Source organism: Schistocerca nitens, chromosome 2 (assembly GCF_023898315.1).
Source record: "Schistocerca nitens isolate TAMUIC-IGC-003100 chromosome 2, iqSchNite1.1, whole genome shotgun sequence".
Taxonomy (NCBI): domain Eukaryota; kingdom Metazoa; phylum Arthropoda; class Insecta; order Orthoptera; family Acrididae; genus Schistocerca; species Schistocerca nitens.
Genome location: NC_064615.1, coordinates 1051959221 through 1051984496, shown reverse-complemented (window position 1 = coordinate 1051984496; position 25276 = coordinate 1051959221). Strand labels below are relative to the sequence as shown.

General features: G+C 46.3%; 1 protein-coding gene across 2 annotated transcripts in view; it reads left to right on the top strand.

Moving 5' to 3' along the window:
* The window catches only part of LOC126234785 (elastase-1-like), a 104914-nt gene that overhangs the window by 3358 nt on the left and 76280 nt on the right, over positions 1-25276 (top strand). The window contains exons 2-3 of one of the 2 annotated variants that reach the window (XM_049943533.1): positions 1359-1457; positions 24363-24493. In XM_049943533.1, the coding sequence (XP_049799490.1) occupies positions 1359-1457; positions 24363-24493 (230 nt within the window). Of the gene's footprint in view, positions 1-1358; positions 1458-23224; positions 23305-24362; positions 24494-25276 lie in introns of those variants that run through there. The other variant, XM_049943534.1, reaches the window with a different exon arrangement.

Genomic DNA, 25276 nt, shown 5'->3' with positions numbered 1-25276 from the left:
TTTAATGCATTGTGTCGGGTTCAATGGACCACAGGTTGAAAACCTTTTAAACCAACTGTTCTTAATTGTCTTTCACTTCCGATATAAAAAGAGGTTATTTTGTTTATGAACTACGAAAGCACCTTTTTTATTTCAAGGAATCTGGATTTTCTTGTATGGCCTGTACTACCCGACAGTTTTATTATCACTTAGAAACGAAAGTCTCGGACTATTTTTTCTTGCTGTCTGTCATTTTCGTTAGAATCATTCCTTCAGCATTTAGATCGAAACAACTGTTCAAGTAAAGGTTACATGCAGTTATACCTTATTTCAAAACAACAGCGGCCGTTCCTTCATTCTAAGGAATACCAGCTGAGGATTTAATGTCGTCTGTGTGCGACTGTCTGCTACCAAGCACTACCCGTAGGAGGTTTAACGATGGACTACTTCTTGCAATGATCACTGCTGAGGAATCAGCCCAAGTCCTGCACCGTTGCAACAGACTAAAGCATCAGCCAACAGCTGTTTGGCGACAGAAAATAGGAAGGCACAGACGACCGTCTTTGCATGAGCTACTTCCTTTCAAAGGAACTTTTAATGCTCACACTGTTCTCTCTATGAGAAATTCCATAGTTAATAATGGCTGTTTTACATTTTTTTTCAAATTGCTTATACACACGCCTCTGCTCAAAGTTTATATTCACTTTGATTTTAAAACTGGTTTAATTCTAGTATAAAATCAGGTACTAAACTGTAACGGTTTCACGACAAAACTCAACATTTTACATGTATCAGTTCATTGAAGTTTTGACATTACCTCGATGTTCCTTAAGCTGACCAAAGCTTCGACTGTTGATATTCTGTTTTTAGGATTTCCACTGGCTATCTATACATTTTTCCCAAACTTTGTTTACCTATTTCTACCGCTTTTCCTTTCATACAATACATGTTTCCTACTGAGTACAGGTTCTTTGACTGTTGCCAAGTGGCTAATATTTTCCGGTGTCCAATAATACTCTTTACAATAATAAAATATATGATGGGCTCACCAAATACTATTTACCGTACCGGAAAGGAAACGAGTTCAGAAGTTTGCTGTATTTCACTAATCCGGGAAGTTACAGTGATCGGGCCGGCCGCTGTGGCCGAGCCGTTCTAGGTGCTTCATTCTGGAACAGCGCAGATTCGAATCCTGCCTCGGGCATGGATCTGTGTGATGTACTTAGGTTCGTTAAGTTTAAGTGGTTCTAAGTGTAGGGGACTGATGAACTCAGAAGTTATGTCTCATAGTGCTTAGAGCCATTTTGACCTTTTTTTTCTTTTTTTTACAGTGATCGGCAACTGCGAGGTGTGCACTAGTTGTCTTTCCTTTGTTACAGGCATGAGGCTGCCCCTGCATCGCGTGGTACACACTGGACCCACGAGGGGTCTGGGTGTGGGTGCCGGTCGTATCTATGGAGGTCAGGAAGCTGCCAGCGGTGAGTACTGGAACCAGATGAACAGTGACTGTAAACTAAAATGTAGACTTTCACGGCCGGAAGCGTCATGTCCATTATTATTATCCGGGCTGTTATGCCGTAGTCGGTTGACAAATTTTGTCTCAATTCCCAAAGTTTCGGCCCGTATGCGGGAGACATCTTCAAGGGGGTCAGTAGGTCGATGGAAGGTCCAACACACCCACTGGATCGCTACTGACTGCCGCTAAATTCCGTGTCCGCGCTCTCCCGCGCCGCGGCGTGACGTCACGTGTTTTGAAAACGTCAGTGTAATTGGCCGCTGTGCGCTGCCGCCGATCGTCGTTGCCCTCACCCAGTATTGGACGGGTGGTACACATCTTCTTTAACACCGGCATCCATACACCGTTTAATTTCACGCCCTCCTCCTTTAGATTGAAATTATTCGGGTGTTTAGCGATTTCCATTGCTTCCCTGTAGAGCATTTCGTAATATGCGCTTGTGGCAGCTAGTACTTGCGTCTCCTAGAAACGAATATGGTGGTTCCCCGGCTGGAAAGCATGCTCCGCAACAGCTGATCGTTCCGTTTCAACTCTTCTAAATTGCCCTTGTGCTCTTCCAAACGTTTTGAAACAGTTCTTTTAGTGGTACCCACATAAACATCTTCACAGCTGCATGGGACCCTATACACTCCAGCTTTTTCCAATGGTTTGCGAGCGTCCTTGGCAGGCTTAAGGTATTCCTGTATCTTCCTGGTGGGCTTGTAAGTTACGGTAATATTCCGCTTCGTCAAGATCCTCCCTATTCGTTCCGTTACATTTTTAACAAACGGCAGGAAAACCTTAGATTTTGCAGTAGCCTGTACGTCACTATGATTTCTGCGTGGCTGTCTCAACGCACGTTTTATTTCGGCGGGCGAATATCCGTTCTTCATTAGTGCATTGTGGAGATGTTCCATCTCCGCGTCGAGCAACTCAGGTTCACAAATATTTCTAGCTCTGTCCGCTAACATCTTGATAACACCCCGCTTCTGTTGTGGGTGGTGGTTCGAATCCCGGTGCAAATAACGGTTCGTGTGCATGGGTTTACTGTATACTGAGTGGCCCAAACTACCATTTTCGTTTCTAAAAACCAGCACATCGAGGAAATGTTATTTGCCGTCTACCTCCTCCTCCATTGTAAACTGAATTCTCGAGTTTATACTATTCAGATGTTCGTGGAACCGACTTTGTTCCTCCCTGCCATGTCTCCACAGCACAAACCTGTCACCCACGTATCGGAACCATACATTTGGTTTTTTGCTGGCAGTACCTAATGTCTGTTCTTCGAATTACTCCATAAAGAAGTTTTCAATTACAGGACTTAGGGGGCTTCCCATAGCCACGCCATCCGTTTGCTCAAAAAAAAAAAATGTTCATTCCACTTGAAGTATGTGGTCGTCAAACAACAATTAAACAGTTCTGATATATCGGCAGGAAAAATTCGATCCAGCTGTTCCAATACATCATTAAGTGGAACCATGGTAAACAGCGATACCACATCGAAGCTGACCAATATGTCCTCCGGCTGGACCACTATGCCTTTCAAGCTGCTGATGAAATGTGTCGAATTCTTTATATAAGAGCCCGAACGGCCCACATGGGGTTTTAACAGCGTAGTCAAAAACTTGGCTACGAGTAGGTGGGCGAACCAATGGCACTTACAAGGGAACATCGCCATCGCACCCCCCTCAGATTTAGTTATAAGTTGGCACAGTGGATAGGCCTTGAAAAACTGAACACAGATCAATCGAGAAAACGGGAAGAAGTTGTGTGGAACCATGAAAAAATAAGCAAAATATACAAACTGGGTCGTCCATGCGTAAGATAGGCAATATTAAGGGGAATGTGAGGCGAAGAGCGCCGTGGTCACGTGGTTAGCGTGAACCGCTGTGGAGCGAGAGGTCTTTAGTTCAAATCTGCCCTCGAGTGAAAATTTGCTTTCTTTATTTTCGCAAAGTTATGATCTGTCCGTTCGTTCATTGACGTCTCTGTTCACTGTAATAAGTTTATTGTCTGTGTTTTGCGACCGCACCGCAAAACCGTGCGATTAGTTGACGAAAGGACGTGCCTCTCCAATGGGAACCGAAAACATTTGATCACAAGGTCATAAGTCAACCGATTCCTCCACAGGAAAACACGTCTGATATATTCTATACGACACTGGTGACAGCATGTGCGTCACATGACAAGAATATGTTGTCGACCCACCTAACTACACTCCTGGAAATTGAAATAAGAACACCGTGAATTCATTGTCCCAGGAAGGGGAAACTTTATTGACACATTCCTGGGGTCAGATACAGCACATGATCACACTGACAGAACCACAGGCACATAGACACAGGCAACAGAGCATGCACAATGGCGGCACTAGTACAGTGTATATCCACCTTTCGCAGCAATGCAGGCTGCTATTCTCCCATGGAGACGATCGTAGAGATGCTGGATGTAGTCCTGTGGAACGGCTTGCCATGCCATTTCCACCTGGCGCCTCAGTTGGACCAGCGTTCGTGCTGGACGTGCAGACCGCGTGAGACGACGCTTCATCCAGTCCCAAACATGCTCAATGGGGGACAGATCCGGAGATCTTGCTGGCCAGGGTAGTTGACTTACACCTTCTAGAGCACGTTGGGTGGCACGGGATACATGCGGACGTGCATTGTCCTGTTAGAACAGCAAGTTCCCTTGCCGGTCTAGGAATGGTAGAACGATGGGTTCGATGACGGTTTGGATGTACCGTGCACTATTCAGTGTCCCCTCGACGATCACCAGTGGTGTACGGCCAGTGTAGGAGATCGCTCCCCACACCATGATGCCGGGTGTTGGTCCTGTGTGCCTCGGTCGTATGCAGTCCTGATTGTGGCGCTCACCTGCACGGCGCCAAACACGCATACGACCATCATTGGCACCAAGGCAGAAGCGACTCTCATCGCTGAAGACGACACGTCTCCATTCGTCCCTCCATTCACGCCTGTCGCGACACCACTGGAGGCGGGCTGCACGATGTTGGGGCGTGAGCGGAAGACGGCCTAACGGTGTGCGGGACCGTAGCCCAGCTTCATGGAGACGGTTGCGAATGGTCCTCGCCGATTCCCCAGGAGCAACAGTGTCCCTAATTTGCTGGGAAGTGGCGGTGCGGTCCCCTACGGCACTGCGTAGGATCCTACGGTCTTGGCGTGCATCCGTGCGTCGCTGCGGTTCGGTCCCAGGTCGACGGGCACGTGCACCTTCCGCCGACCACTGGCGACAACATCGATGTACTGTGGAGACCTCACGCCCCACGTGTTGAGCAATTCGGCGGTACGTCCACCCGGCCTCCCGCATGCCCACTATACGCCCTCGCTCAAAGTCCGTCAACTGCACATATGGTTCACGTCCACGCTGTCGCGGCATGCTACCAGTGTTAAAGACTGCGATGGAGATCCATATGCCACGGCAAACTGGCTGACACTGACGGCGGCGGTGCACATATGCTGCGCAGCTAGCGCCATTCGACGGCCAACACCGCGGTTCCTGGTGTGTCCGCTGTGCCGTGCGTGTGATCATTGCTTGTACAGCCGTCTCGCAGTGTCCGGAGCAAGTATGGTAGGTCTGACACACCGGTGTCAATGTGTTCTTTTTTCCATTTCCAGGAGTGTAGTACACTTGACGAATGGGTAAAAAGATTCTTCTACCTTGCCCGATTTAGGTTTTCTTGTGGATGTAATAATCACTCCAAAAAAGTGATGAAAACATAAGAGTTTTTCACATAAACTGAAAATAAAAAGTTAAATTTTTCGGTTGAGAGAAGATTCGAACTAAACACCCCTCGTTTCGCAGCTGTTCACGCTAACCACGGAACCACGGCGCTCCTCGCTTCACAGTGCCCTTAATATTGCGTATATTACACATTGACGACCCAGTTTGTATATTTTGCTTTTTTTTTCATAGTTCCACACAACTTCTTCCTGTTTTCTCGATCGATCTGTGTTCAGTTTTTCAAGGCCTATCCACGATGCCAACTTATAACTAAATCTGAGGGGGGTGCGATGCGGAGGTTCCCTTGTTAGTATCGGTCTTAACGGTACATTTTCTTTATGAATTTTGGGCAATCCATAAAGCCGCGGTGGTAGCGCAACCGAATTGCACAGACCTTTCTGTACACTCTCCTCAATGGAGGACTTTTTTTATTAACCTCGACACATTTCTAACAAGGGAACTTCCCCATCGCACCCCCCTCAGATTTAATTACAAGTTGGCACAGTGGATAGGTCTTGAAAAACTGAACACAGATCAATCGAGAAAACAGGAAGAAGTCGTGTGGAACTATGAAAAAAAATAAGCAAAATATACAAACTGAGTAGTTCATGCGCAATATAAGCAACATCAAGGACACTGTGAACTATGAAGTGCTGTGGTCCCGTGGTCAGCGTGAGCAGCTGCGAAGCGAAAGGTCATAGGTTCAAGCCTCCGTCCGGTGAAAAACTTTTTAGTTTCAGACAATTATCAAAGTTTAGGCACTCACACATAATCAACTTCGCTCTCCAAAATTCCGGGACTTGTTCAGATTTGCTTGGACACAAGCAGGATTTGACGGTCTACACACGGTAAAATTTGAAAACGTTAAAAACATGTTTTGACAGAGCACAGGGAAAATTGTGCTACTGTGAAACTGTTGCATTCATTTGTTGCAGTTCATGTGACAAACTCTTATGTTTTCATCACTTTTTTTGGAGTGATTATCACATCCACAAGAAAACCTAAATCGGGCAAGGTAGAAGAATCTTTTTACCCATTCGCCAAGTGTACAAGTTAGATGTGTCGACAACATATTTCTGTCAGGTGACGCATATGCCGTCACCAGTGTCGTATAGAATATATCAGACGTGTTGTCCTGTGGAAGAATCGGTTGACCTATGACCTTGCGAGCAAATGTTTTCGGTGCCCATTGGAGAGGCACGTCCTTTCGTCTACTTATCGCACGGTTTTGCGGCGCGGTGGCAAAACACAGGCACTAAACTTATTACAGTGAACAGAGACGTCAATGAACGAACGGACGGATCATAACTTTGCGAGAGTAAAGAAAGTAAAATTTTCACTCGATGGAATACTTGAGCCAAGGACCTCTCATTCCGGAGCTGCTCGCGCTAACCACGGGACCATGGCGCTCGTGAGATCACAATATCCTTAATGTTTCTTATGTTGCGCATGGACTACTCAGTTCGTATATTTTGCTTATTTTTTTCATAGTTTCACACAACTTCTTCCTGTTTTCTCGACTGATCTGTGTCCAGTTTCTCAAGGCCTATCTACTGTGCCAACTTAAAACAAAATCTGAGGGGGGTGCGATGGGGAGGTTTCCTTGTAAGAATGTTGTTAGTGGGGTCCTTATTCAGCTTCCTATATGCTTGCGGGTCCAGTAGATCAGTAATTTTACTCTGATAGTCGGCCACATCCATAACCACCGTTGCGCTTCCTTTGTCAGCTGGGAGAATCAAAATACTATCGTCGTCATTCAGGAGTTTTAAAGCTCTTCTCTGACCCACAGTTATATTACTCTTCGGCGGTTTTGCATTGGCTAATATTCTCACTGTTACTATACGGATTTCTTCAGCTGTTACAGAATCCACACTGCGAATTCCTGCTTCTACACTGGCTATAATTTCTTCCGTGGGCACAAAACGCGGACTAACAGCAAAATTTCCTCCCTTGGCAAGCACAGATGTCTCATAGTCAGATAACGAACGTTTGGATAAACTGATGACGGTTCGGGAAATGTCTAAATAGGTCTGAATAGGTACCAAAGTATCAAACTTCTTCTTCTCTCTACTAGACGTTGTCAACACACGCTTCCACATGGTATCGTGCAGTAGTCTATCAATTTTATCCCAGTCACCGCTGCACAGTTTATTACTGATAGTAATATGGAGAGACATTAACTTACAGTTTGTGCTTTTCAAGTGTCGTCGGGTCTGCTGAATGCGCTCTCGTAGTAAGGCCTCCTCAGTCCGTTTGAAAATGCGTTGTGCCTTTCCCGAATAGAACAGTCGCTTTATCTTCAGAAACTTCGGTATAACGCCGACGGCTCTGCAACGAGACAGGAATGTGAGGGAACACAAAAGCTGCACTCTCTTCTTCTGGAGTCTTTTCAGGCGTCGCACTTCTCTTGACATCTCCTCCCCGTAGAGGCGTCTGATACTAAAATGTAGACTTTCACGGCCGGAAATGTCATGTCCATTACGATTATCCGAGCTGTTATGCCGTGGTCGGTTGATGAATTTTGTCTCAATTCTCAGCCCCCTTGAAGATGTTCCCGCAGACGGGGACGAAACGTTGGAAATTGAGACAAAATTCATCAACCGACCACGGCATATTAGCCAGGATAATCATAATGGACAGTGACTGTAAAGTTAGTGGCAGCTGTGTAATATGGCAGCTGCGTTATCAGTGTTAATTGGCTAGAACAGTTAATCGGGTCTGTCAACATAAACTGGTATCTCTGAAGTATTACATGTGGCGAGTGTAGGGCTTAATGTTGCCAGAAGGAGAGGAACAAGGCCTCTCTGTTGTGGTTGGAACACTTCTGCGGAGAGATGTTTGTGCAGAATCTCGGGCTCATGTTGGGATAAGCGGCTTTTTCCAGACAGAATCAGATACATTCATAAAACCTGATTGTGGCGTCAGACCGACCTGTAGGTTATCCCGAGTTTTAGGCGACGTTGGAACGTGACAGTCTGGCTTTGAGCTAGCGAAGCCAACGAAGGTAAGAACTAAATCCTCCCTAAAGTGCACTGGACTCCACAGTAGGGCTGTTGATAAAATATCGATATTTCAAGAGCGGATAATGATATTTCTTAAATATCAATATATCGAATTCCTGATATTTTTAAAAACATCAACAGTCCTACTCCACAGAAATGTCAACACAGACCTTCTTCGCACAAGTGCCATTCGGCCCCACTGCCACAGCTTCACTCCACTTTCCGTGAAATGTGAACTAGACACTTAATAAATACAGCCTCGCCCAAGAGTTGAAGGCTTGGTAGTAGTGTGATGCTATTGTTCATTTCGAATCAATCAAAACTGGTACTGCGTAAATGTCTGGACTACAAAATCTGGGGTATAACGAGCTACTCGTTGAGTAGAAGATGCTAAGTCAAAGTTTCCATTAACAGTTATTATTAACAAAGCAGAATATGTTGTAACACGAGAACTAGAGTCACTTATAAATGTAACTCAGTCTTTTGTTACTAGACAAGTGGAATGAATACAGAATGTTAAGTATTTTGGCATATGTGGTGTCACCGCCAGACACCACACTTGCTAGGTAGTAGCCTTTAAATCGGCCGCGGTCCGGTAGTATACGTCGGACCCGCGTGTCGCCACTGTCAGTAATTGCAGACCGAGCGCCACCACACGGCAGGTCTAGAGAGACGTCCTGGCACTCGCCCCAATTGTACAGCCGACGTAGCTAGCAACAGACACTGACGAAGACTCTCTCATTTGCCGAAAAGATAGTTAGCATAGCCTTCAGCTAAGTCAATTGCTACGACCTAGCAAGGCGCCGTATTCAATTGCTATAATACTTCTGTATCATCAAGAGCGATGTTCTACAATTATGAACTAAAGTTAAGTATTCCAGAAGCTACGTACTTTTCTTTATAGCATTCATTACGTATCCTGTTTCAGACCTCACGCCAGCCTGCGTGAGCTTATAGCGTGCATTTCGGTCTCCTCTAACCACACGGTGTTGGCACTTCTGCCGACACTTCAGCATATGGCTCCCTGAATACTTGCATTCAGATATAGACAGTGAAAACCCTCCCCCTTTGAGACCAGGAAGGACCGGAGTGGGGTAATACCTTGGATCTGGTAGCTTTGATGGACTCACGGGTTCGGGAGTGGAAAACCACTGAACAGTTTCTAGCTAAGAGATTTAATTGACAAACAAGGTATACACAGCTTATTACTGAGCAATAAAATATCCCAAGAATTTTGATGGATAGTCAGCTCGTGGGCAATAACTCTCTGAAAATGCGCGATAATTTATGACATAAATTATCTAATGGGCGGTAGGCCACTTGAAAATACTCAGTCGATTTATAGATCAAAATACTTATGAAACAGCAACGACAGAATTGAACATATACAACCACTAGTTTTTTAAGCAACCAATACAGCAGTGACTCAAGATGTCAGGTAGGGGTCCGCGTTTAAAACTTGAACCGGCAAATTTCAAATGGCTTACGGGCACTAACTCACATATAAACGGTTTTAGTTTTATTATTAAAATACCGAACTTTCGCTCATTTGCAAATAATTGACTCCTACGAGCACTGTCTCACTAAAAAAAGGAAATTACTCAAAACGCCGGGTGGGAGGTCGTTACTGAAAACTGATTAACAAAAAAATGGTTCAAATGGCTCTGAGCACTATGGGACTTAACATCTATGGTCATCAGTCCCCGAGAACTTAGAACTACTTAAACCTAACTAACCTAAGGACATCACACAACACCCAGTCATCACGACTGATTAACAACAAGTAAATAGATCACAGGCGCTAGCCCATTCAAACATAATTAAATCTGTTATTCAAATACCTGGCTCTTGCCCATTTGCAAATTACCGATTCCTATGAGCAATAGCTCATTTAAACAAACACAGAAGTAAATTATTCAATATGTCGGGAACTAAGGTGCTCTTGAAAATTACACCAGCAACAAGTAAATAGGTGACAGGTACTAGCCCATTCCAACACAGCTTAATTTGTTACTGAAATTCCGCGCTGGAGCTGGTTTGCAAACAATCAGTTCCCAATAGCGCTAACTCATTTAAAAAAAAGAAAAAAAATGAATGAAGGATCTGCTTTTTACTACCCTAGTACGACTGACATTCATCTGTGTCTACACATCTGTGCCCAGTGACCCAGCGGATGCTACCATGACGCCACACAAGGCAACATCTACGCCCAGGCTGCCACTGGCATCCCAGCCCGGAATAAACAATTCTGAGTCAACTGAACACTGTTTGTATTAAAGCTATCTCAATGGGGCCTGGAACCTAAAAATGATGAAATTTTGGATTTTCAGTTTACTGTGAAACAAAATGCTACAGCATTTCCTCTTTAAAATGATATATTAATCTTCCCTGTAGCTCAACCCCAAGTATTAAAGATATTATTTTCAGTAATGTGCTATAGTGGGTTTGTCGCGAGCTGTCATTTCTGAGGATTCGTGGTCATTGAAAACATCCTTATTCAAAACTCCCCGCCTTTCCAAAGAGTTTGTATTATGTACGTGGCGCAAAATTCTTGTGCTGGCAATTGCTTTGTCTGCATATCACATTCTTTGGATACTGTTGTTTACATTCAGCATTTGCTGGTTAGTTCACGATTTCTATTGCATTTCTACTGGGTAACAGGAACTTATCAAACATGCCTCGATTTAGTAGCAGGAAGAAGCCTGCTGGGAAGTGTACCAGTGGAACTGTAACAAGGGAAATAATTCTGAAAGTAGAAAAGTTATTCACAAAGAGAAATCTACTTCTGTATCCAATACTATCAAGACGTTGTATGGAACAGCTGCAGTTTATTGAAGGAGTGTAGTGAGGATAATGTGAACAAAATACGAAATTAACACTCATAACTCTCAAAGGTGATAGAAAGTTCAGTATTGTGTTAGGAACGTTGGAAATTGAGTATGTCAATAAATTTCAAGTGACACATGGGAGGCCGGCGGTGGTGGCAGAGCGGATGTAGGCGCTACAGTCTGGAACCGCGCGACCGCTGCGGTCGCAGGTTCGAATCCTGCCTCGGGCATGGATGTATGTGATGTCCTTAGGTCTTTTTTTTTTTTGGTCATCAGTCTACTGACTGGTTTGATGCGGTCCGCCACGAATTCCTTTCCTGTGCTAACCTCTTCATCTCAGAGTAGCACTTGCAACCTACGTCCTCAATTATTTGCTTGACGTATTCCAATCTCTGTCTTCCTCTACAGTTCTTGCCCTCTACAGCTCCCTCTAGTACCATGGAAGTCATTCCCTCATGTCTTAGCAGACGTCCTATCATCCTGTCCCTTCTCCTTATCAGTGTTTTCCACATATTCCTTTCCTCTCCGATTCTGCGTAGAACCTCCTCATTCCTTACCTTATCAGTCCACCGAACATTCGTCTATAGCACCACATCTCAAATGCTTCGATTCTCTTCTGTTCCGGTTTTCCCACAGTCCATGTTTCACTACCATACAATGCTGTACTCCAGACGTACATCCTCAGAAATTTCTTCCTCAAATTAAGGTCGGTATTTGATATTAGTAGACTTCTCTTGGCCAGAAATGCCTTTTTTTGCCTTAGCGAGTCTACTTTTGATGTCCTCCTTGCTCCGTCCGTCATTGGTTATTTTACTGCCTAGGTAGCAGAATTCCTTAACTTCATTGACTTCGTGACCATCAATCCTGATGTTAAGTTTCTCGCTTTTCTCATTTCTACTACTTCTCATTACCTTCGTCTTTCTCCGATTTACTCTCAAACCATACTGTGTACTCATTAGACTGTTCATTCCGTTCAGCAGATCATTTAATTCTTCTTCACTTTCACTCAGGATAGCAATGTCATCAGCGAATCGTATCATTGATATCCTTTCGCCTTGTATTTTAATTCCACTCCTGAACCTTTCTTTTATTTCCATCATTGCTTCCTCGATGTACAGATTGAATAGTAGGTGCGAAAGGCTACAGCCTTGTCTTACACCCTTCTTAATACGAGCACTTCGTTCTTGATCGTCCACTCTTATTATTCCCTCTTGGTTGTTGTACATATTGTGTATGACCCGTCTCTCCCTATAGCTTACCCCTACTTTTTTCAGAATCTCGAACAGCTTGCACCATTTTATATTGTCGAACGCTTTTTCCAGGTCGACAAATCCTATGAAAGTGTCCTGATTATTCTTTAGTCTTGCTTCCATTATTAGCCGTAACGTCAGAATTGCCTCTCTCGTAGCTTTACTTTTCCTAAAGCCAAACTGATCGTCACCTAGCGCATTCTCAATTTTCTTCTCCATTCTTCTGTATATTATTCTTGTAAGCAGCTTCGATGCATGAGCTGTTAAGCTGATTGTGCGATAATTCTCGCACTTGTCAGCTCTTGCCGTCTTCGGAATTGTGTGGATGATGCTTTTCCGAAAGTCAGATGGTATGTCGCCAGACTCATATATTCTACACACCAACGTGAATAGTCGTTTTGTTGCCACTTCTCCCAATGATTTAAGAAATTCTGATGGAATGTTATCTATCCCTTCTGCCTTATTTGACCGTAAGTCCTCCAAAGCTCTTTTAAATTCAGATTCTAATACTGGATCCCCTATGTCTTCTAAATCGACTCCTGTTTCTTCTTCTATCACATCAGACAAATCTTCACCCTCATAGAGGCTTTCAATGTATTCTTTCCACCTATCTGCTCTCTCCTCTGCATTTAACAATGGAATTCCCGTTGCACTCTTAATGTTACCACCGTTGCTTTTAATGTCACCAAAGTTTGTTTTGACTTTCCTGTATGCTGAGTCTGTACTTCCGACAATCATATCTTTTTCGATGTCGTCACATTTTTCCTGCAGCCATTTCGTCTTAGCTTCCCTGCACTTCCTATTTATTTCATTCCTCAGCGACTTGTATTTCTGTATTCCTGATTTTCCCGGAACATGTTTGTGCTTCCTCCTTTCATCAATCAACTGAAGTATTTCTTCTGTTACCCATGGTTTCTTCGCAGCTACCTTCTTTGTACCTACGTTTTCCTTCCCAACTTCTGTGATGGCCCTTTTTAGAGATGTCCATTCCTCTTCAACTGTACTGCCTACTGCGCTATTCCTTATTGCTGTATGTATAGCGTTCGAGAACTTCAAACGTATCTCGTCATTCCTTAGTACTTCCGTATCCCTTAGGTTAGTTAGGTTTAATTAGTTCTAAGTTCTAGGGGACTGATGGCCTTAGAAGTTAAGTCCCATAGTGTTCAGAGCCATTTGACACATAGGAGTTGCAGCAGAAATCTGTCTCCATAATATTAACTGTCATCACAGTGTTTCATTTTGATCAGAATATGTTGAAATAGGCCAATTTGAGACTGATAGGCGAGAAAAGAAAATACTATGGTATAAATATTAGATGTGTTTATGCTCTAAGATCAGTTGGTAAGGATTCGTCTGCAGGTCAAATATTTTGCGGTGTAATGAATTTACCGCTACCACCAACAAAATCATTAAAGTATCACTTGAGTGTTGGATCCTGTGTTAAAGAATCCTTGAAAGAAGCGGTCTGGCGGTAAACGAAGAAATTCCAGATGTTCAGAATCCTCAGCACCTGACTATAAGACACAATACTCACGGTAATCATGCAATGGAGAACGCTGTAATGGCACTCTACTATCACACCCTATCGACCGACAAAGAACCACAGTACAGTAGGAAACCAGTTCCTGGCACAAGTACAACAAATATCAGGTATCCGAAATTGTATAGAAGCGTCATCACAGTCTACCAAAAGCTGTCATAGAGACTCCGCCCGAACAGACCATGAAGGCCCAACGGTACCTACCGGCCGCCGTGTCATCCTCAATCCATAGGCGTCACTGGATGCAGATGTGGAGGAGCATGTGGTCAGCACACCGCTCTCCCAGCCCTATGCCAGTTTACGAGATCGGAGCCGCTACTTCTCAATCAAGTAGCTCCTCAGTTTGCGTCAAAAGGGCTGAGTGCACCCCGCTTCCAAACAGCGCTCGGCGCACCGTCTGGTCACCCACCCCAGTGTTAGCCCAGCCTGACAGCGCTTAACTGCGGTGATCTGACGGAACCGGTTCTACCACTGCGACAAGGCCGTTGCCCATCACAGAAACTATAAAAACCAATTTTCAGAGAAATTTCTGCAACTGACCTGTTGAAGAAATGTTTCCATGGACGTACACAAAGCAAAATGAGACTGTGAATAATGTAATTTGGACCAGATCCCAAAAAAATGTGTTTGTGCAAATTCATGTTCTTCATTTTGGAGCATATGAAGGCGTTTCTAAGTATAGCAAAGTTATCGTTATAAAATGTAATGTGCTGCAAAGGTTGGAAAATGTGCCCGTAAAGTATAGGGTGAGTGCAACTCGGTATACAATGAGAGGAAACGGGCTGCCGAAAAGAAAGAAAAGGCGTGTGATAGGCAAGCCAAACAAAGAATGAAAGGTGTGAAAAGAAGGCTAGTTGGGGAGATGTCTACTGACAGTGAAACCACCTCTTATGGAGCTGGACTCCACTAAAATGTTAGTTAACTTCGAACCTTGTTTTTCACAAGTTCACTTTTTTGCCATATACGGAATATTTTCTCCTAAACTATTAGAGATACGCAGTTCAAACTTTCAGGCAATGTAAACAGCCTCCGTAAACACCTTGTATCATAGCCCTTCTGTCATTCTCAATCTATGACAGATTTTGTTTCAAAGATATTATCCCTAAAATGAGTCAATTATTTTCAGTAACAAAATAATTAATATCTTCCCAGAAAATCGCAATAAATTTGAATCCCTATGGTACATGATGATAAATACACTCCTGGAAATTGAAATAAGAACACCGTGAATTCATTGTCCCAGGTAGGGGAAACTTTATTGACACATTCCTGGGGTCAGATACATCACATGATCACACTGACAGAACCACAGGCACATAGACACAGGCAACAGAGCATGCACATTGTCGGCACTAGTACAGTGTATATCCACCTTTCGCAGCAATGCAGGCTGCTATTCTCCCATGGAGACGATCGTAGAGATGCTGGATGTAGTCCTGTGGAACGGCTTGCCATGCCATTTCCACCTGGCGCCTCAGTTGGACCAGCGTTCGTGCTGGACGTGCAGACCGCGTGAGACGACGCTTCATCCAGTCCCAAACATGCTCAATGGGGGACAGATCCGGAGATCTTGCTGGCCAGGGTAGTTGACTTACACCTTCTAGAGCACGTTGGGTGGCACGGGATACATGCGGACGTGCATTGTCCTGTTGGAACAGAAAGTTCCCTTGCCGGTCTAGGAATGGTAGAACGATGGGTTCGATGACGGTTTGGATGTACCGTGCACTATTCAGTGTCCCCTCGACGATCACCAGTGGTGTACGGCCAGTGTAGGAGATCGCTCCCCACACCATGATGCCGGGTGTTGGCCCTGTGGGCCTCGGTCGTATGCAGTCCTGATTGTGGCGCTCACCTGCACGGCGCCAAACACGCATACGACCATCATTGGCACCAAGGCAGAAGCGACTCTCATCGCTGAAGACGACACGTCTCCATTCGTCCCTCCATTCACGCCTGTCGCGACACCACTGGAGGCGGGCTGCACGATGTTGGGGCGTGAGCGGAAGACGGCCTAACGGTGTGCGGGACCGTAGCCCAGCTTCATGGAGACGGTTGCGAATGGTCCTCGCCGATACCCCAGGAGCAACAGTGTCCCTAATTTGCTGGGAAGTGGCGGTGCGGTCCCCTACGGCACTGCGTAGGATCCTACGGTCTTGGCGTGCATCCGTGCGTCGCTGCGGTCCGGTCCCAGGTCGACGGGCACGTGCACCTTCCGCCGACCACTGGCGACAACATCGATGTACTGTGGAGACCTCACGCCCCACGTGTTGAGCAATTCGGCGGTACGTCCACCCGGCCTCCCGCATGCCCACTATACGCCCTCGCTCAAAGTCCGTCAACTGCACATACGGTTCACGTCCACGCTGTCGCGGCATGCTACCAGTGTTAAAGACTGCGATGGAGCTCCGTATGCCACGGCAAACTGGCTGACACTGACGGCGGCGGTGCACAAATGCTGCGCAGCTAGCGCCATTCGACGGCCAACACCGCGGTTCCTGGTGTGTCCGCTGTGCCGTGCGTGTGATCATTGCTTGTACAGCCCTCTAGCAGTGTCCGGAGCAAGTATGGTGGGTCTGACACACCGGTGTCAATGTGTTCTTTTTTCCATTTCCAGGAGTGTATATGTACTGCGCTACTGTAAAAGTTTCATCATTCTGGTGTAAATAGTTCATAAGAAAATGTTCCCTATATTTAACATTGAAGGTACAGGACCATCCAGGTCCTCTTGATAATCGTAAATTACATGTCACGGAATGCGCGGCCCCTCCCGCCGGAGGTTGGAGTCCCCCCTCGGGCATAGGTGTTTGTGTTGTTCTTAGCATAAGTTAGTTTAAGTAGTGTGTAAGTCTATGGTCCGATGACCTCAGCAGCTACGCGCCTTAGAAATTCACACACACACACACACATACATACACACACACACACACACACACACACACACACACACACACACACACACGCTTCTTCCACAATCATACAGAGCAAAAAGACACTGAACTGTAAACAGACTTTTTAGAGTGAGATACGTTTGTTTCATCAAACGGAAAAGGGAAATTATGTGTGGAGGCAGAAAAATCATTATGAATAGGTGCCTGAACAATCCTTCAAAACATCACATCTAACAATGTCACACAGCTCTTTCGTTTTCAGTGACAACCACGTGGCCACTTAAGATCCATGAATCAGTGAGAGTCTTCTAATGTCAAGTGATGCTGGTCTCTCGATATGGGGGAATTAATAAATCTATGATGTGAACTTTCGCCAGCCTGAAGGAACTTTGATTCATAATCCACTACCATATGGAGGAACTTTGATTCATAATCCACTGGCATAGGGAACCACAACTGCACGCTTTGACTGTCACGGCACTGCGGAATATGTCCATGGCGTATTTGTGCCAGAAATACGTCATTTGTAATTTTCGATTAGCCAACGATCGGTGCCATTTACCTACGTGTTACACGATTATTTTTTCGGAAACAGTTCCATGATGTATGTAAAACTATAATTCAAAGATTCATTCGATTAGAATGATTAATCAGTACTTAGAAATATGATATCCATATCGGTACTAGTGACTGTGGGTAACTGACTAGTATAATTTATTTTGTGGCGGCGTTCGTAGCGAGAAACAATTCGCTGTAGAAACGGCTTACGAAGTCACCGCCACACTTTTAATAGCGGGCCGACCGGTCCGCTGGAACAGTGAACAGAAAGATGAAAACCCAAACACTCTGATTAAATAAAAGTCGGTACTTATCTTTATTAACGAAGATACGGAAACACAGTAGTGAACTCCGTGTCTACAGAGATCTGTCTAGTTCGAGTCGGAGCGGCTAGGTCAGCGTCGGCTGACGACAAACAACAACTCTGCTGCGATGAACACACAACTGACTAGCAAGTACACAATTCGGTGGCGAGTATACAACTGAGCGGCGAGTACAGAACTGTCCTAGCGCTCGCGACTCCAGCGCTTAAGAAGCCAGAAGCCAGCGGTGGCGCGCGCAGGCTTGCGGCGATTTCCTGTCTCGCTGGCGCTGCTTATGCGGACGGCGTCCGGACTTTGATGCTGCCAACCTTTTGGCAGCGGGCTCGGGTGGCATTACTGGCTAGGATATAACAATTTACTCTTCGTTTGTTCTTTTATTCCGATTCACGTGTCTTTCATAAAGGAGCAGAATGGATAGAGGTGGCAGAGTCGTCGAGTCACAGAGGCCACCGTACTAGATTCTCAGAAGGCAGCGCCGGGAGGTGAGAAGGTCACCTCAAAACGCTGCAAACAAACCACAAGTATTATCGCCTGTGGCGCAAGGTACCTCCCCCTCCCAGGCATCACCACTTTTACAACCTAGAAGTCGAATGAGAAGGAAAGCCGTTTTTAGTGAAGTTCAGGAAGGCACTCTCCGGATACTGCCGGACGCTATATATTCTGAAACTTCCTGGCAGATTAAAACTGTGTGCCCGACCGAGACTCGAACTCGGGACCTTTGCCTTTCGCGGGCAAGTGCTCTACCATCTGAGCTAACGAAGTACGACTCACGCTCGGTACTCACAGCTTCACTTCTGCCAGTACCTCGTCTCCTACCCTCCAAACTTTACGGAAGCTCTCCTGCGAACCTTGCAGAACTAGCACTCCGCAGTATCCTTTCTTTCAGGAGTGCTAGATCTGCAAGGTTCGCAGGAGAGCTTCTGTAAAGTTTGGAAGGTAGGAGACGAGGTACTGGCAGAAGTAAAGTTGTGGGTACCGGGCGTGAGTCGTGCTTCGGTAGCTCAGTTGGTAGAGCACTTGCCCGCGAAAGGCAAAGGTCCCGAGTTCGAGTCTCTGTCGGGCACACAGTTTTAATCTGCCAGGAAGTTTCATATTAGCGCACACTCCGCTGCAGAGTGAAAATCTCATTCTGGCTATATATTCTACTTGGGAAACTGAATGGGGTCCGACAGTTTTGAGACACTTCATAGGCGTGAGACGCTGCTGAACGTTGGCTTCAGAACTAATGTTTAACACAGCATAGAAACTGCCATAGCCGGCTAATATGGATAAAGTAGAGGTTTGACAGAGAAACTCGACTGTGCCGGCGAGGACCCTCCTCATTGGCCACAGAGAGAATTGGAAAGAGAGTGAAATGCCTTTAGCCGGCCGAAGTGGCCGAGAGGTTCTAGGCGCTTCAGTTTGGAACCGCGCGACCGCTACGGTCGCAGATTCTAATCCTGACTCGGGCATGGATGTGTGTGATGTCCTTAGGTTAGTTAGGTTTAAGTAGTTCTATGTTCTAGTTGACTGATGACCTCAGATGTAAAGTCCCATAGTGCTCAGAGCCATTTGAACTATTTTTGAAATGCCTTTAAATGGTAGAACTCTCGTTGCTGGTTGACCGCCTGACGGATAGGCAAGTGAAAGGGAGGGGCGATTTCTACGGATAAAGAGTGAAAACGCTGAAATGCGAGGTATCCTTTTAGGGATCACTTGGCAAGAAATTACTTCTCTATAGAGAGTCTCCACTGTTTCATCTAGATCTCAGATTGTGCTGCAACGCCGCCATACAAGGTGTATCGAGGTACTTACAAAGATTTCTGGCTGATCTGCACTTAACTATTGTCAGGGGTCGCTGCAGCAACTTCAGCATCAACCTACAGTTTAGTGTGGTGAGATAAACATCGCAAATGAGGGACGATGCCGAAAGATTTTATTATTATTACACTCCTGGAAATGGAAAAAAGAACACATTGACACCGGTGTGTCAGACCCACCATACTTGCTCCGGACACTGCTAGAGGGCTGTACAAGCAATGATCACACGCACGGCACAGCGGACACACCAGGAACCGCGGTGTTGGCCGTCGAATGGCGCTAGCTGCGCAGCATTTGTGCACCGCCGCCGTCAGTGTCAGCCAGTTTGCCGTGGCATACGGAGCTCCATCGCAGTCTTTAACACTGGTAGCATGCCGCGACAGCGTGGACGTGAACCGTATGTGCAGTTGACGGACTTTGAGCGAGGGCGTATAGTGGGCATGCGGGAGGCCGGGTGGACGTACCGCCGAATTGCTCAACACGTGGGGCGTGAGGTCTCCACAGTACATCGATGTTGTCGCCAGTGGTCGGCGGAAGGTGCACATGCCCGTCGACCTGGGACCGGGCCGCAGCGACGCACGGATGCACGCCAAGACCGTAGGATCCTACGCAGTGCCGTAGGGGACCGCACCGCCACTTCCCAGCAAATTAGGGACACTGTTGCTCCTGGGGTATCGGCGAGAACCATTCGCAACCGTCTCCATGAAGCTGGGCTACGGTCCCGCACACCGTTAGGCCGTCTTCCGCTCACGCCCCAACATCGTGCAGCCCGCCTCCAGTGGTGTCGCGACAGGCGTGAATGGAGAGACGAATGGAGACGTGTCGTCTTCAGCGATGAGAGTCGCTTCTGCCTTGGTGCCAATGATGGTCGTATGCGTGTTTGGCGCCGTGCAGGTGAGCGCCACAATCAGGACTGCATACGACCGAGGCACACAGGGCCAACACCCGGCACCATGGTGTGGGGAGCGATCTCCTACACTGGCCGTACACCACTGGTGATCGTCGAGGGGACACTGAATAGTGCACGGTACATCCAAACCGTCATCGAACCCATCGTTCTACCATTCCTAGACCGGCAAGGGAACTTTCTGTTCCAACAGGACAATGCACGTCCGCATGTATCCCGTGCCACCCAACGTGCTCTAGAAGGTGTAAGTCAACTACCCTGGCCAGCAAGATCTCCGGATCTGTCCCCCATTGAGCATGTTTGGGACTGGATGAAGCGTCGTCTCACGCGGTCTGCACGTCCAGCACGAACGCTGGTCCAACTGAGGCGCCAGGTGGAAATGGCATGGCAAGCCGTTCCACAGGACTACATCCAGCATCTCTACGATCGTCTCCATGGGAGAATAGCAGCCTGCATTGCTGCGAAAGGTGGATATACACTGTACTAGTGCCGACATTGTGCATGCTCTGTTGCCTGTGTCTACGTGCCTGTGGTTCTGTCAGTGTGATCATGTGATGTATCTGACCCCAGGAATGTGTCAATAAAGTTTCCCCTTCCTGGGACAATGAATTCACGGTGTTCGTATTTCAATTTCCAGGAGTGTATTATTATTATTTTTATGTAGTATTCTGCCTAGTTGCAGGTCTATTGTGTCTAGACAAGACAGCCTAGACACAATGAGAGGAAGCCGAAAGGCACGCGCTTAAACTCACGCAGGCTGGCGTGAGGTCTGAAACAGGATACGTAATGAATGCTATAAAGAAAAGTACGTAGCTTCTGGAATGCTTAACTTTAATCCACATTTGTAGAACATCGCTCTTGATGATACATTAATAGAATCTCAATATCAATTGAATACGGCGCCTTGCTAGGTCGTAGCAAATGTAGCTGAAGGCTATGCTAACTATCGTCTCGGCAAATGAGAGCGTATTTGTCAGTGAACCTTTCCTTGCAAAGTCGGCTGTACAACTCGGGGCGAGTGCCAGAACGTCTCTCTAGACCTGCCGTGTGGTGGCGCTCGGTCTGCGATCACTGACTGTGGCGACACGCGGGTCCGACGTATACTACCGGACCGCGGCCGATTTAAAGGCTACCACCTAGCAAGTGTGGGGTCTGGCGGTGACACCACAATGTCTTCGTACGGAGAATTTCTGATTCCACTGTTCCCTGTCATCGGCTTCTTCCTTCAGTCTGTTGTATCCCCTTCCATCTTTCATGTCGTCCATATGTTGAATTCTTCTTCGTCTTCCTCGTCCTGCGTTTCCTCTGGGTTTCCCTTCCATGACATCATGTAAGAGTCCCTCGTACATGTCCAATCCAGTTGGCCTTTCTCTGAAGAATTGTACGCAGATTACTTCTCTTCTCTCCTACTCTTCGCAGTACATCGTCATTTTTTATGCGATCTCTCCACTTGATCTTTTCCATTCTCCTCCAGCACCACATTTCAAAGCTCTCTAAGTATTTTTTCTCCTTCTTTCTCATGGTCCATGTCTCTGCTCCATACAGTGCAGTGCTCCAAATGTAGCACTTTATCACTTTTTTCCTCAGTGCCAAACTCAACTTGCTGGTCAGCAGAGTCCTCTTCTTGTTGAAACCAGCTTTGGCCGTGGTGATTCTTGCTCATATTTCGTTGGTGCAGTGGGCATCCTTTGTGATAAAAATTTCCAGGTATTCACACTTTCCAGTTCCCGATTGTCAACAGTTATCTTCAAGTGTTTCTTACGTTTTGATATGCGCATCACTTTTGATTTTTCGACGTTGATTTCCATGCCGTATTTTCTTCCCGTTTCCACATTGTTCATCATCTCTTGCAGCTGTCTCTGATTTTTGGCGAGCACTACCAGGTCGCCTGCATACTTGATGGTGTTGATGAGACGTCCTCTTACTTTGAAGTTTCCGCATCCTTTCAGCGCTTCTCTCACCAGCATTTCTCCATACAGGTTGAAGAGACTTGGCGACAGACAACATCCTTGTCTCACTCCCCTTCCTATTCGTTTCTCCATAGTTCAGTCGTACCTTTACCCTTTGTCCTCGATGGTGAGTGTTCATCGGAGGCGAGGTTATCATCTGGAGTGCCCCAGGGAAGTGTGGTGGGTCCGCTGTTGTTTTCTATCTACATAAATGATCTTTTGGATAGGGTGGATGGCAATGTGCGGCTGTTTGCTGATGATGCTGTGGTGTACGGGAAGGTGTCGTCGTTGAGTGGCTGTAGGAGGATACAAGATGACTTGGACAGGATTTGTGATTGGCGTTAAGAATGGCAGCTAACTCTAAACATAGATAAATGTAAATTAATGCAGATGAATAGGAAAAAGAATCCCGTAATGTTTGAATAATCCCTTAGTAGGGTAGCGCTTGACACAGTCACGTCGATTAAATATTTGGGCGTAACATTGCAGAGCGATATGAAGCGGGACAAGCATGTAATGGCAGTTGTGGGGAAGGCGGATAGTCGTCTTCGGTTCATTGGTACAATTTTGGGAAGATGTGGTTCATCTGTAAAGGAGACCGCTTATAAAACACTAATACCACCTATTCTTGAGTACTGGTCGAACGTTTGGGATCCCTTTCAGGTGGGATTGAGGGAGGGCATAGAAGCAATTCAGAGGCGGGCTGCTAGATTTGTTACTGGTAGGTTTGATCATCACGCGAGTGTTACGGAAATGCTTCAGGAACTCGGGTGGGAGTCTCTGGAGGAAAGGAGGCGTTCTTTTCGTGAATCGCTACTGAGGAAATTTAGAGAACCAGCATTTGAGGCTGACAGCAGTACAATTTGACTGCCGCCAACTTACATTTCGCGGAAAGACCACAAAGATAAGATAAGAGAGATTAGGGCTCGTACAGAGGCATCTATGCAGTCACTTTTTCCTCGTTCTGTTTGGGAGTGGAACAGGGAAAGAAGATGCTAGTTGTGGTACGAGGTAGCCTCCGCCACGCACCGTATGGTGGATTGCGAAGTATGTATGTAGATGTAGATGTAGGTACAAGTTCCATATAACTCTCCGATCTCTCCAGTTGATTCCTATTTACTTAAGGATGTTCATCAATATATTCCAATATAAAAGCCATTTTATGCACTTTCATAGCTTCAAGCCTCACTTTGAAAACCTGCATACACATTTAGTGACCTGCTTACTGTCAAGTCCGACCACCGGTTCAATGCGTCCCCTTCTTTAGCATAACCTATTTTTTCTACTAAACTCACGACAATCACAGAACGGCTTTACGACTGAAATTTGTTTCATTTGCGTGATTAGGAAGCCAACAGCCTTGCCGCAGTGGTAGTACCGGTTCCGTCAGATCACCGAAGTTAAGCGCTGTCGGGCTGGGCTAACACTGGGATGGGTGACCATCCGATGTGCCGAGCGCTGTTTGCAAGCGGGGTGAGGCAAACTCAGGAGCTACTTGATTGAGAAGTAGTGGCTCCGGTCCCGTAAACTGACATACGGCCAGAAGAGCGGTGTGCTGACCACACGCCCCTCCATATCCGTATCCAGTGATGCATGTGGACTGAGCATGACACGTCGGAAGGTCGGTACCGTTGGGCCTTCATGGACTGTTCGGGAGGAGTTTTTGATTAGGAGAGTCGTAACCCAGACCCTTTTAGCAGATGTGCCTAGATTTTACAAGAGTAATATTATTATTGCTTGTCAAACGTTTCATTCATCGAACTAAACCGAATCAATTGTGATTATTGTTTCAGTTAATTCTCACTTAATTCATTATTTCGGTCAGTTATCGTATGTCAGATACAGGCCCCAATTTCCATACTTCCAATTTTGAATGACGCCGAGCGGTTCTAGGCGCTACAGTTTGGAACCACGTGACCGCTACGGTCGCAGGTTCGAATCCTGCCTCGGGCATGGATGTATGTGATGTCCTTAGGTTAGGTTAGGCTTAAGTAGTTCTAATTTCTAGGGGACTGATGACCTCAGAAGTTAAGTCCCATAGTGCTCAGAGTCATTTGAACCATTTTCAATGACGTGCCTGTAAGCCCTCGTATGCAATGTTGCAGGGCAGTTTCCGTACCAGGTGTCACTGCAGGTCTCTGCCCTCGGTACCAGGCACCATAGCTGCGGCGGAGCCCTCATTTCCATCTCTGCCGTCCTCACCGCCGCCCACTGTGCTCAGAACTCCACATACTACGTAAGTATATGACTCTAAAATGTACAGCTCTGCGACACTATTTTTCAATGCGTTTACTGTTGTAGATGATGTTTGACCTCTAGTGATCCTGCAGTTTGTTCGCTCGACCGTGAGAACGAGTAGCAAGTTGCCTACAGACATTTGTCGACAACGTCGTCGTCTACGCAGTCCTTATTGAGAGAAGGCCATATGCCGTCTGTGTGAGAAGGAAGAAAATAACCCAAGTTAGTCTGAGTTCACCACAGTTATGAAAACGAAGCTGATATTTTGTGTATGTATGTATTAAACCGGGGACCTAGAAACGACGGAGAGGCTTCGTCTCGCTGTAGGCCCCAGTGGATTACAACCCCACAACAGGCCAAGCAGTCCACCCACCCCACCACCGACCCACACCCAAACCAGTGTTATTGTGCGGTTCTGCCCCCAGTGGACCCCCTCCCCCCTAACCCCTCCCCAGGAACGTCTCATACCAGCCCAGTGTAACCCCAAATGTTTGCATGGTAGAGTAATTACATTGTACGCATACATGCAAATGGTGTTTGTGCAGCAATTGCTGACACAGTGTAACTGAGGCGGAATAAAGGGAGCCAGCGCGCATTCGCCGAGGTAGACGGAAAACAGCCTTAAAAACCATCGACAGGCTGGCCATCACACCGGACTTCGACCCTAATCCTCTGGGCGAATTCGTGTCAGGGACCGGCATGTCTTCCCGCTCGGGAAGCAGCGCGTTAGACCGCGCGGCTAGCCGTGCGGGTTAAGCCGATATTAGTCTCCTTTGATCTG